The sequence below is a fragment of the Streptopelia decaocto genome, assembly GCF_964273445.1.
Source record: "Streptopelia decaocto genome assembly, chromosome: 3".
NCBI lineage: Eukaryota > Metazoa > Chordata > Aves > Columbiformes > Columbidae > Streptopelia > Streptopelia decaocto.
The window spans coordinates 45,271,564-45,282,879 of record NC_138656.1 but is presented as its reverse complement, the minus strand read 5'-3'; the positions used below and the strand labels follow the sequence as shown (position 1 = coordinate 45,282,879).

At 41.6% G+C, this 11,316-nt stretch overlaps 1 protein-coding gene across 2 annotated transcripts in view; it reads right to left on the bottom strand.

Moving 5' to 3' along the window:
- Positions 1-9,187: 9,187 nt before the first annotated feature.
- TRIM67 (tripartite motif containing 67) overlaps positions 9,188-11,316 on the bottom strand; it is a gene marked incomplete at both ends in the record, with an annotated part of 34,242 nt that continues 32,113 nt past the window's right edge. For both annotated transcript variants that reach the window (XM_082047919.1, XM_082047918.1), the window contains 2 exons: positions 9,188-9,253; positions 10,808-10,970. In XM_082047919.1, coding sequence (XP_081904045.1) covers positions 9,188-9,253; positions 10,808-10,970 — 229 coding nt within the window. The remainder of the gene's footprint in view (positions 9,254-10,807; positions 10,971-11,316) is intronic.

Genomic DNA, 11,316 nt, shown 5'->3' with positions numbered 1-11,316 from the left:
CATAGGCTATTTTTATTAGTCAATAAGTACTAAGAAAGCATTTCACTTTCTGGAATCAGCTTATTGGCTATGAGTAAAATGTTAATTTAATCCATTAATGGATTAAAATATATTGCTCTTTCATCTGGAAGGAATATCAAAAAAGCAGTATGCTACTTGCACTGAACCTGACGTAAATATTCTTCAATGCTTACAGAAACAGATGCATGCCCAGGATCTGTATGAATTGTTAGTGAACAGTGGAACTGCACAACAGTTTACCTGTCCAGCAAAACATCATAAGGTTTCAAAATTACCTACTTTGGAATGAAAATGAGATTTTCTAAAGTTTTGTTGCAGGTAAGAATTGTTGTATCTCTGCAGAGAACTCAAAAGTATTTTAAGCACTGTTTCAAATGGTGGTTTGGTGGGTTGGTTGATTTAGTTTTGTGTGCTTGTTTTGTGTGTGTGTCTTTTGTTTGTTTTTGTTTTTTTAGAAATACCCAACACCAAAGCCAAAAATATTTAAGACTTGAGACCTGAGCCTAATGAGGCATAGGCACCCTAGAGCTACTAGTTGTTCATGGTTAGCTCATGTTGGTTTTGATCAGTGTTCCCCTGCCTCATAAGACTTTTCTTAGGAAATCTTTGTCAAAACAGAAATTTTAGTGCTACTTAGATTTCAGCAATTTGATGTTTCTCAAATAACAGATTTGTTCTCTGTAGCTAAAACTTTTGTTTGTTTATTTTTAAGGTTGTGTCTTTACATTAGAAATGGTAATTGTTAGTAACCTTTCAAAATGTTCTCTCTGTTCTACCTCAAACTGAAGAAACTTGAATATTTGGGAGGGGGGGACAAAAATAGGTTAACTGTTGAACAACAGAGGAAGAAGTTCAGTGTGGTGGTGTTTATATGTAAGGTTATCTGGAACTTGTTTGAACAGCTCTGGCGGTGAAGCAGGGGCATACGAGAAGGCAAACAGCCCTTCCTGGAGAAACTTCTTCTGGATATATTGGTGAAATTTGGCATACCCCTGCAGCGGGGAATCACGCTTCCTGGCTGTCACCCAGCAGCCTCACTAAGGTCATCTCTAACCCCGAGCAAGTGACAGGGTCCACGTCACCTGGCAGCTGGCAAGAAAACAACAGCACTGTCCGCTCCCAAACAGCATTGGAGGCTGCCCCCTTCTCAGGATGACACATTCTGGGGTGGGGAGAGCCACACCATAGGAAAGGATGATTTATCATGCACTCCTTCCCCCATACTTTCCACCATACTTTCAGGTCCTGGAGAAGTGCTGTGCCAGCACAGAGGGGCCCAAGAAGAGGGAACGAGAGGCAGGTGAGAAGCTGAAGGGAGTGTTTCTGGAGCCGTGTGGGACGGGGAGGGGCACACAGAGCTCGGTTGCTAAATACTGCTATCACAATTTGTCATTGCATAATTGGATTTCTTCTTATTGAGTATTGTTTGCAGATTCAAACCAGAATTAACAACCCTTTCTGGTTACTGAATATAGAGAAACAACAAATCATAATTACATGTGAATGTGTAATTACTTAAGCAAGATTGAGTACAGAATATCGACTTGCTGAGACGACACATAGGCTTTGGATGTTGTGGGATAACCTGTACTTTTTAATTCCTAATTAATCCTTGAGCTCAGTTCTAGTTCATCTGGCTTTCAGTATAAGATGTCGTGTGAGTTTACGTCCTGAATCAACTTAGGTAATTCAAAGGGTTCACTTTCCACGTCCACAGCTACCAAAAGCTATTTAGGAGTGAAACCTGGTCAGAATGGAGTGTCTAATTTTTGCAGTCCTGGTCTCAAACTGTGTAAGTTCTGTTAAAGAAGACATTAAAGAAATTCAGTTCTTAAAATGAAAAGTTGAAAATTGAAAGGCCAAGCTGACAGTGGAACGTGAAAACTTCGGGGTGGGGGAAGTAAAAGTCATACAGAATTTTGGATTTTCTCACACATTTAACAGTGCTGTGTGGGCATTGCAAAATGTTTCTGTTATATGATGATAGGCTGCTTTTTAACAGCAATCCCCAAGGTGATATAATTTGGCCATACTACATGCTTATGGGAAGCTGTTCTCAGATAAACATTGTACCTTTCGTCCCATTTTCTTACTATATGCATTAACAAAAATGGTAACAACTGATATTTGGTAAACAACTCTTGAGATCCTTTTATGCACCCAGTGTTTCTCTGAACTGGAATGTGTTTTTAGTTAACAGAGTATGTAAATGTATGTTCAGGCAGCAGGCTGTGTTGCTTTTGGAGCATGTCCTGGTACATGAAAGCCAGTGTTGACTGAATAATACAGTGGTTGGTTGGTTGTGGGTGAGGGAGAGCAGGGACCATCTTATTTTGCCCTTTGCCTGCAGTCTATTAGAGGAATGAGGGAGAAAGGAAGAATGGAAGGATTTTTCCTTATCTGTTCTCTCTCATGCCTTTTGCCTGTGACAATAAGCTTTATTCCTGTCACCCCATATGCTAAAGCCATTGTTATTATCCTTCCTCTCAGTCAAACCCTTTGCCATGAAGGAGCTGATGCCAAGTTGTTGTCTCTTGGCGGGGGGGAACGGAGCTGGAAAAAAAACCCTGATGGATGGTGCCTCCACACTCGTGTCTGTACTGTCTCCTGACTGTTCCTTTAGGTCAAGTTTTTGTTTCTTACCCTGGTGCTGCTGTCATTGTGTCTCCATGCTTTATTCTGCTTTATTAACAGGCATTTATGAAGGTCACAGAACTTCAAAGGGTGCCTTTTTACAGGAGCTGTGTGTGCTACCTTTTCAGCATTGCTTGGTGCCTTTCAAGGCATCTGCTTGGTAGCAGTGTGCAGCTCTGAGACAGTATGTCATTTTAAACCATCTCACAAAATTTTGTCTTTTCTGCCCAGTTGGACTTCTACACTTACCCAACGGCCTTTCCAATGGCATCCTACTAGTGTCATAGTTATTTTCAGGCTCTGCTCACTCCAGTGTCAAAATTTTCTGGAGACTAAGAAGTCACCCCAAGTGTCTAAGATGGGTTGGAGCCAGATAGCACATCCCCAGGTACTCTATAAACCAACACATGGCAGAGCTGACAGAGCGGCACTAAGAGAGGTGTTCCATGTCACGGAATCCAGGGCATGGCTGTAGTTGCAGCACAGATGGTCACTCTGAGGGAGGACTCTTGGCTTTCTCCAGCTACCGCATTATTCTTGATTATGGTAACAGCGCAGGCAGGTACCAACAGGTGTGTGTCCTGCACAAGCGCCTCATCTACATTATGACATAATATTTTTTGTAATAATTTGTAAGAACAAATAGGGTACTGAAGCTGAATTTGTTGGCAATGTTTTAAGAATTTATTTAGAAACTGTAAACCAGAATAAACTCGTGTCAGGTTTTCCAAAAGGGTAATAATAATAGTAGTAATAATACACAAAGTTTTAGTTGGACCAAAAGACAAAAAGCAGTTTGTTTCTAATTCAAAAAATACAAACTTTTGCTACAGGTACAAAATTATAAAAAGTTTATATTTTCCTCTTGGTCTGGTGATAGACACATACAGCAGAGATGTATATTTCACCAGCTCCAAATTCATATAAGCTATGGGAAATGATGATAAAGAAACAGATGTTGTGGTTAAGAAAACACAGAAACAACTTCTTGTCTTTCATTTAACCAGAAGTGAACACTGTTTTCATATTCCTTTGCACTTTTTTGTTGCCAACATTTTAATTAGTGTTATTCATGCTTCATATAACAATCAGAAATAACAGCAGGTTTACCTCATGCATTTATTTTAATATTCATCACATAATGTCTTCTCACCATGCTACCTAGAAAGGTTAGTGTTTTTATTGACAACATTTAAGGGAGGTGGATGATGAAGGAATGCAATCATGATCCAGGAATCTTGCTTCACAAGAAAACATTATAAATTCTCCAATTGGCATAAAAAATAATTTTGTGATTAATTCTTCTTGGATTTGTTTGCAATAACAAATGTAACAAAAGGTCTTTTAACAGAAGGGAAATGTTGCTGAGTACCTCTCTCAGTGAAACGCACATCTATCTCCTATATTGTGCAAAGGTGCAGGAGCCCCGCGTATCAGTCTGTGTGCCTTGCACGTGGGCTTCTGCGTGTAAGGAGACCAAGTGCGTCTTATTTGTGATGGATTTGTGCTTCAGGCTGCCGCTCCAGCCGTTGTGTGTGTGCAGTGTTCAAGTAGTGTTGGGCAGAGGAATCACCAGAAATGTTGTCAGTAAAAACTAGAAGCAGCTCACTTTTTAAAAATAAAATAAAAAGACTCTCCATTTTTGTTTGATAATTTTCAGTGACAAGTTCCCTTTACATTTGCAATGTGTTTGATTTGTTACCGTAACCTGTGGAAGGACTTGAAACTATAATCTCCCTTCCAAAGTTGATCTAGCCAAGATGCTTGGGGTTTGCATATTATCTTGCCTGGTTCAAAGTTGAATTGTTAACTTTGCTGTTCAAACAGAATGCTGCAAAGCTGGTAAGGCCTGAGACTAGGTCTAACAACTCTTTCTGTTTGCAAGCAAAGGATGTACTAGGTAACACCAGAAAGCTGCAGCTACCAGCTTGCTGGTACTGTGCATCCCTTCTTGCAGGAATGGTTTATCTGAATTGTGATCCAAAATGCACCACCTCTAGTTAGCAATCACGAACACAGGGTTTTTCATACAGTGGTAGTGGCAGTTTAGCCTTGATATCTTCTCTCTCTTTCCTTGTTTAAGAAATACTATTATGTAAGAAAGAAGATCTGCATCTCACTTCTACTTTCCCTAGAACGACTAGGAAACAAGAGTATGGGGTGCTCTCTGCCATCTTTACTAACTACACTTCGAAAAAACAAAAATAAAAAACAAGCTTACACAGCACTATGACGGAACTCTATCACCAGCCAAGAACAAACTACAGCAATACGCTATAATGACATTATTTACAATGTGATGAAACATTATGCATATAATAAATTACATTTAACACTTTTCCTCATAAACTCTGATATATGTAAGCTCATGCTTTTATATTATTATTTTGTTCAGTCCAATAGATTTTCCTCTATGTATCTTAAATGTATAGGCAAGTGTGGGAGGTCACAGTGCTGTTTGCCTGCCTTTTCTGTTTTAGAAGCCAAATTGCTTTCCAAATTCATGTTGCACCACGGTATGCTGCTGTCCTCACTGACATTTATTGTATAGCACATACCTTTCCACAGCAGAAGTAGTAAGAGACTGTCAGCTAGGCCTGTGCTCATATTGACATTGGGTCTTAGAGGTCTTCCTGTGTGTTCTTTTTGAGTTGATGAGGGAAAAGAAGGGAGTGGAAATTGTGTAGTGTTGCATGCCTTGGCCATGGGAAGTCTGACGGTGCTCCTGATGGCACGCTGCTTCTGTTTGGTCCCACTAAACAGGGAAATAGCAGAGGAAAGAGCCAGGAAGACAAAGGCTAAGGTTGGTCTTTACAGGGGTAGATAAAAGCTAGGAGTCCTTTGTTGTTCTGCAAGACAGAAAGTTTGCCTGCTGTATTTATTTAGCAGCAGTGCAGAGGTTACAAACTGGCATATGCAGAAGTCAAGCTTTGTTACATTTAATAAAGGAGGGTTTGAGTTTTTTTAAACGCCAAGTCAATTTATAGCTACCTTGTGTGGACTCTGCACCACAGTGGATGAGATTCATCCCAGTGCAAAAGCCTCTGCTCTTGTCCTGATGAGGAACAGCCTGGCATCTAAGAGCAAAGAGCCCTATGAAAGGCAGAGCTGTGTGGGTCCAGGAATTGAGGAATCAAAGGCATCAAGAGACATCCAAAGCAGTCTCTATGCTACTTTTCAGCCCCCTGGGTTCTCCCTGGACAGTCAGCAATACAGTTTCTGCAAGGACTGAACTACTAAAGGCTGGCTTCCTCCTAAACAAAGGATTTGGAGGAAATGCAAACTGGCGCAAGAGATGCTGCAGGTGAAGAACATGTGAACTGCTGGGTTTATAACTAGCCAGACCTCAGGGAAGTTAGCTGGAGAGAGGCAAGCTACCTCCAGACTGAGCAGAGAGGTAGAAGTGCCCCACTTGTCCCCATGTGATGCTGTTCTGCAAAGGGAAAATTCTGCTCTGCCTATGTTCAGGTGGCTCCCATGGCCATCTGGATGCTCCACATAAATAGTCATGTGTGCAGTAAATAGTTTCCTAGAATAATTCTAACTACTTAATCATTATTTCTGTTAATCAAACTACCGAAAGGTATCCAGTTGAAGACATGAGACTACACTCTATTGGAGTAATTGGTTTATTGCTAAAGGCCATGCCAAATCCAAGTCCTTGAATGTGTACACAACTAACACATACAACCACTTTGTTTAGTTTTTGACCTAGGCTAAATTAGTCTTACTAAAGCCAGATACCTACTTCTAACTATATTCCCTTTTTTTAATTTGCATTTCCACTAGGTTAAAAGGAGACTGTAGTGGTAGGTAGTCTGTACCCCACATTTATGAATATTAGAATGTGTAGAGGATAACAAACAAGCTTCTCTACAGTTCTGAATTATGTCCCTAGCTCCTGTCCTTATTTCCATGAGAACTTAGTAACCTGTACCACTCACTGCGTTCTCCCCAAGGTATAACACATCAGGAACCGATACCAAAGCAACTATGAAAACCAAAACCAGGTACCTCAAACACTTCTAAAACCCATTCAAAATTAACTTTAAGCATCTGGCAATGGCTGAAGATTGGAAAGATGTAAATTCATTTGAGTTTCCTTCACAGAAGCTGGGAGTAAAGACAAAGGTTCAGTCTCAAAACAAACAATGTCCTTTTAAAGTGAACATGGAGTGCCTTCTGTATTAAAACTATAATGAGATGTTTCCCAATATAAAAAAACTATGTGCAACTTATGTACAGTATTTCCATACACTGCTCTGACTGGTGATACTCAAAGCCAATGCTATGATTACAGCTGTTAGCTTCATAGGAGACAACTTTACAATGAGCACACTCAAGAGGAAATTTGGGGTCCAGTAGCATTCTAGCTGAGGTAGGTTAAAACAGACCCACTAATTAGAAAATCCTGCATGAGTTCATATGGTATTAAGTTAAACCAAAATTATAACACAGCTGGTCTCTGCTATTCTTTAAGAAACCACGATGAGCATAGCACAGTTATTCCAATGTCTACAAGCTTACTAACACAATCCATTCCAGACTTTGAAGAAAGTACTGTTGCTTTCCCACTTACATTAATTTTTCCCGTCGTCGGTTTTGCTTCCTGTTTCAGTCTTGACATCACTCAAGGTGCAGTGCTGTTCTGCAGGAGAGGTGAGCTACAGGATGCTTGGTTGGTTACAGGCAGCATGATGGCAGACTGCTTTTTGTCTTTGCAAGAGCCCAGGACTATTTCGGCAGCTCCCCACAATGGCTGTGAGGTGGGATGACCCCAGGGAGGATCCTGGCTGCTCTGTCATGGGGAAGCCTTGCCATCCCTCAGCACTACCTGAGCGATGGGCTCCAGCCAGAGAGCAGAAGTGGAGCAGCAGCAGGATGCTTGAGGGGCCAGGAGGCTGCCCGAGAGCAGGTCTGAGCTGTCTGTCCTGTGGCTGTGGTTTAATGCAAGGCAGTAAGCTGAATTTTAGTTAGAATATTTGTTTTCAGGTTTAATAATTACATGTCTTGTAACAATGTGTGCGTGTGTATGTGTGTGCTTCGAGAGGAAAATTTGTATAAGCAGCAGGATTCATAAAAAGGAAGTAGTACATCGATGGGATGTAGGAGTTTAGGCTTTTCTTATTTGATAGCACCACACTTAGGTAGGTTTAGAGTGGCAGAGTCTGAGATGTCATGAGCTCACGCAGTCTGCTGCATTGTGTTCTTACTGCATTACTGTTATACACACACACACTAGCATACATTAACTGGGTTCAGAGGAAAAGAAGCACACACACAAATCAAGGTGTTTCCCGACAACAGCACACAGGTGACTGTGCCACAGCTATGGGAAGTTCCCCGTCAGCCAGACTCCAGTTGTCATGGACAGCACCTGAAACGGCTGCTTGTTTTCATGGGAGGTGCCAGACACGCGTAAGTCTCACAAAAGATTTATGTCCCAATCCAGAAAAATTCTTAAGGATGGATTTCATGTTAATGCTATGAATTTCTCACTCAAGTGCTTCATTAGGATCAAGACATTAGTTAGCTCACAGTAGTCTGATAGAAAATTAAGGCTTCTGATCTCAAAGCTACATTGGAACTACAGCTGCCCAGGACTTACCAGGCTCAAGGCTGGAAAGCAGCATTTTTCTAAATGGGTTGCTTTGCATGTACTGTACTTAAATATTCAATTAAAAGGGATCTCCCCTGCACTGTTTTGCAAGAATTGTGCTCATAACTACAATCAGGTCTTCCGTATGTGATAGCCTCCACAACCACACCTAAATAAGAACTACTAAAATGTGCCAAGGTTGTTTTTCTCTCTGCTTTTCATATCTGAGTTCTGCACATATCATGATTCTAGCTTAAATGAATAATAAATGTGGCAGTGTTAGAAACCAACGTTATTCTCATTGAAGATAACAAGGTAAGTTCTGCCACTGAATTCTAGGGGAATGTTATCCCATAGCTTACTGCAGTCTAGAACCAGAAGGAATAATTAATGGTCATTTGAGCCCCTGAATGTAATGAACAACCAAGAATTCTTTAACTGAGCACACAGCCTCCATTTCAGTTGTCAACACATATGCTGTCTCAATTGAAGGACTTCAGGTGACAAGGAAATCCAGTTCACCTCCTGGTAAATTGCTCCAACAGCCATGTTTTACTCATTTTTTCTAGCATCCCTAATATCTTTCAAGCACAAATCCAGCCATGAGAGAAAAAAAATACACTCATTTAACCTTTTGTTTTATAAATGTACGTGTGTGAGTGTGTGCACGTGTGTGTACATATGTATGCAGTGCAGTGTAGATATGTTCAGGTACCCATCTGCAATCAAGTCCAGTTCAGTGGGTATGCTTGCTATGGCTGTAAAATTAAAAATGGAGTGGGTTAGCTGTGACTAGCAGATTACTTGGTGAGCAACATGTTGTACAGTGTTTTAAGTCATGGAAGAGAATGTTTTTTTACTGACTTACTAAAAAGTGCCAAATCACGCCGAGAAAGCTTACAGAATCCAGCGCAGGGACAGGCAGGGGCTTCCTTAGTTGTTGGGCAACTTGGGCTGTTTTACACATTGTGGCACCTCCAGTCCTGTCTGCAGGGTCACCTGCACAAAGAAGAAACAACATGTAGAGTCAAAACTGGGACATCCTCAGCAGAAATAATTACTGAAGGCCAAGAGCAAGTAAATGACAGAGGAAGGGCTGTGAGACTTCAGGTCCAGGTCTAAGTCATCAAGAGTATTAACAGAGAGGATACTGAGACCCTGAAATGAACAAGTCTCCTTCTCCCTGAATATCTTGGGGTCTAGAAGCCAGGTGTCTACATCTCTTCCCAAATCCAGCCACCAGCTGTAGGTGTCCAGCAGTGCTGCTTGCTATACACAAGGTGGATGGTGCCTTTGTGTGAGGAAGCCCGAGCAGTTCAGGACAGGGATCACACAGTGAAGTCCAGGTACTAAATGTAAGAAAAACCTTTTATTTTTGCTGTCCTGGCAGGACAGAGCACAAGACATTTTATTGCTCCTTCTGTAACCTGACTTCTCCACAAAGTCAGGATCCCTGCACAGATGTACCAGACCAAAATTCAACAGCAAACACAAGCATAATTTCTGAGTTCCCCCTGCCCACTTGTTGGTAACGCTCTGTCTTAAGAAATGTAAGCCAGGTACTTAAGGGATGTAGGTAGCTAAAATTGAAGGTAGGTTGTGAGTAAAAATCTGTTGAATATAGCAGTGAGGTGCCCAGAGAAGTACCTGTCTCTTCTATGTTGGTGAATCAAATACAATAAAGCTATGAAACTTGAAAGATTTGGATGCCACCAGTAACTAATGCTAAATATTCGTGTACTATTAAGTCCATGCAAGGCTTCTGGTTTCAGTTTGGGTGTTTTAGATTATGAATGTTCCACCCTGGCTGCATTGGTGCTGCCTGACCTAAGCTGACCTCCTTTAGTCACACACAGAATCACAGAATCACAGAATGTTAGGGATTGGAAGTCCTCAGGTTCCTGGGTGTTTCCATGGGTTCTCTCTTACACTATGTCCTGTTTCTAGCCATATGCAGTGGTCTTGAAGTAAAAAAGCATTATATTTAAAGAGGGTTCCCCCAAGAGGAGAGCCTCTCGAGAACAGAGAGCAATCTCCAAAATTCAGAAAGAGCAGGAATGCTGTACTGACTGCGTCTTCTCTGTTGCACTAATTCTCTGACCTATGTTGTCTTTGCTGTACTTACGGCTGTGCTGCTCACATTTCTGTCTCTTGCCACTGTTAATGATATCCAAACACAAGATCTAAAAGGAGTTAGGATTCTCATTATTTTAGTCAAACTGCCAGAGGAAGCCTTAGCACCGCTGCTTTCTAAGTGGAGCGCTCCAGTAAAATAATTGCAGGAATTAGTATAGGTATATAGTATAGGAATATAGTATAGGTACTTTTACTTATTTACACAGCATTATTCCTCACATCTGTGAGGGAAGGCAGAAGGTATAATGCAGTTTTCAAAAAAGTCTTAATATCTTAGGTGTCAGTCTGAGAAGGAAAGAGCCCCTGTCCCTACTGATCACCTACAGGTGACATTACCAGGCCCAGCAGCAATGGCTGGTAGCACACATTCTCCTTCAGATAAGCAGGGTAAGTTGGACTGAACTGCAGAAGACTTACCTGGACATTTCGATTGAGACTCAATGCAGGCATGAAGACACCCTCGATGTTTTCAAATGCTGGAGGCCCTTGCTGCTGCCCATTTATGTAAAAGGTCAGGTTGTGCTTGTTCAGGTCCAGGAGAACACCAACAGTGGCACCTTTAGAAACTCCTCCTTCAGTCCTAAGGTACAAAGGGATCGCATGCTGTTGCCGCTGCTCTCTCTAAGACATGGCAGCCCTACTGAGCAACAGGAGAGTGGAGCAGCACAGTGAAATTGTTATCCCCACAGCATCTGGCAATGACTGATCCACACCTTTATCTGAACCATACGTACCAGATTCATGGGAGCTTAATGGGTGGATCCTAAAGAGAAATTAGGTCCATCTCTCCTCCAGCTGCAATCTAAGAGCTGAAAATAGGGTCCAGAGCTAATAGGTTCCTGCAGCTGATGAGGGACGGGGAGGTGAGCACGTCAGGTCAGTACTCAACGTGTGGAACAAGAGTCCTGGAGACTCGGCTCCTCAGA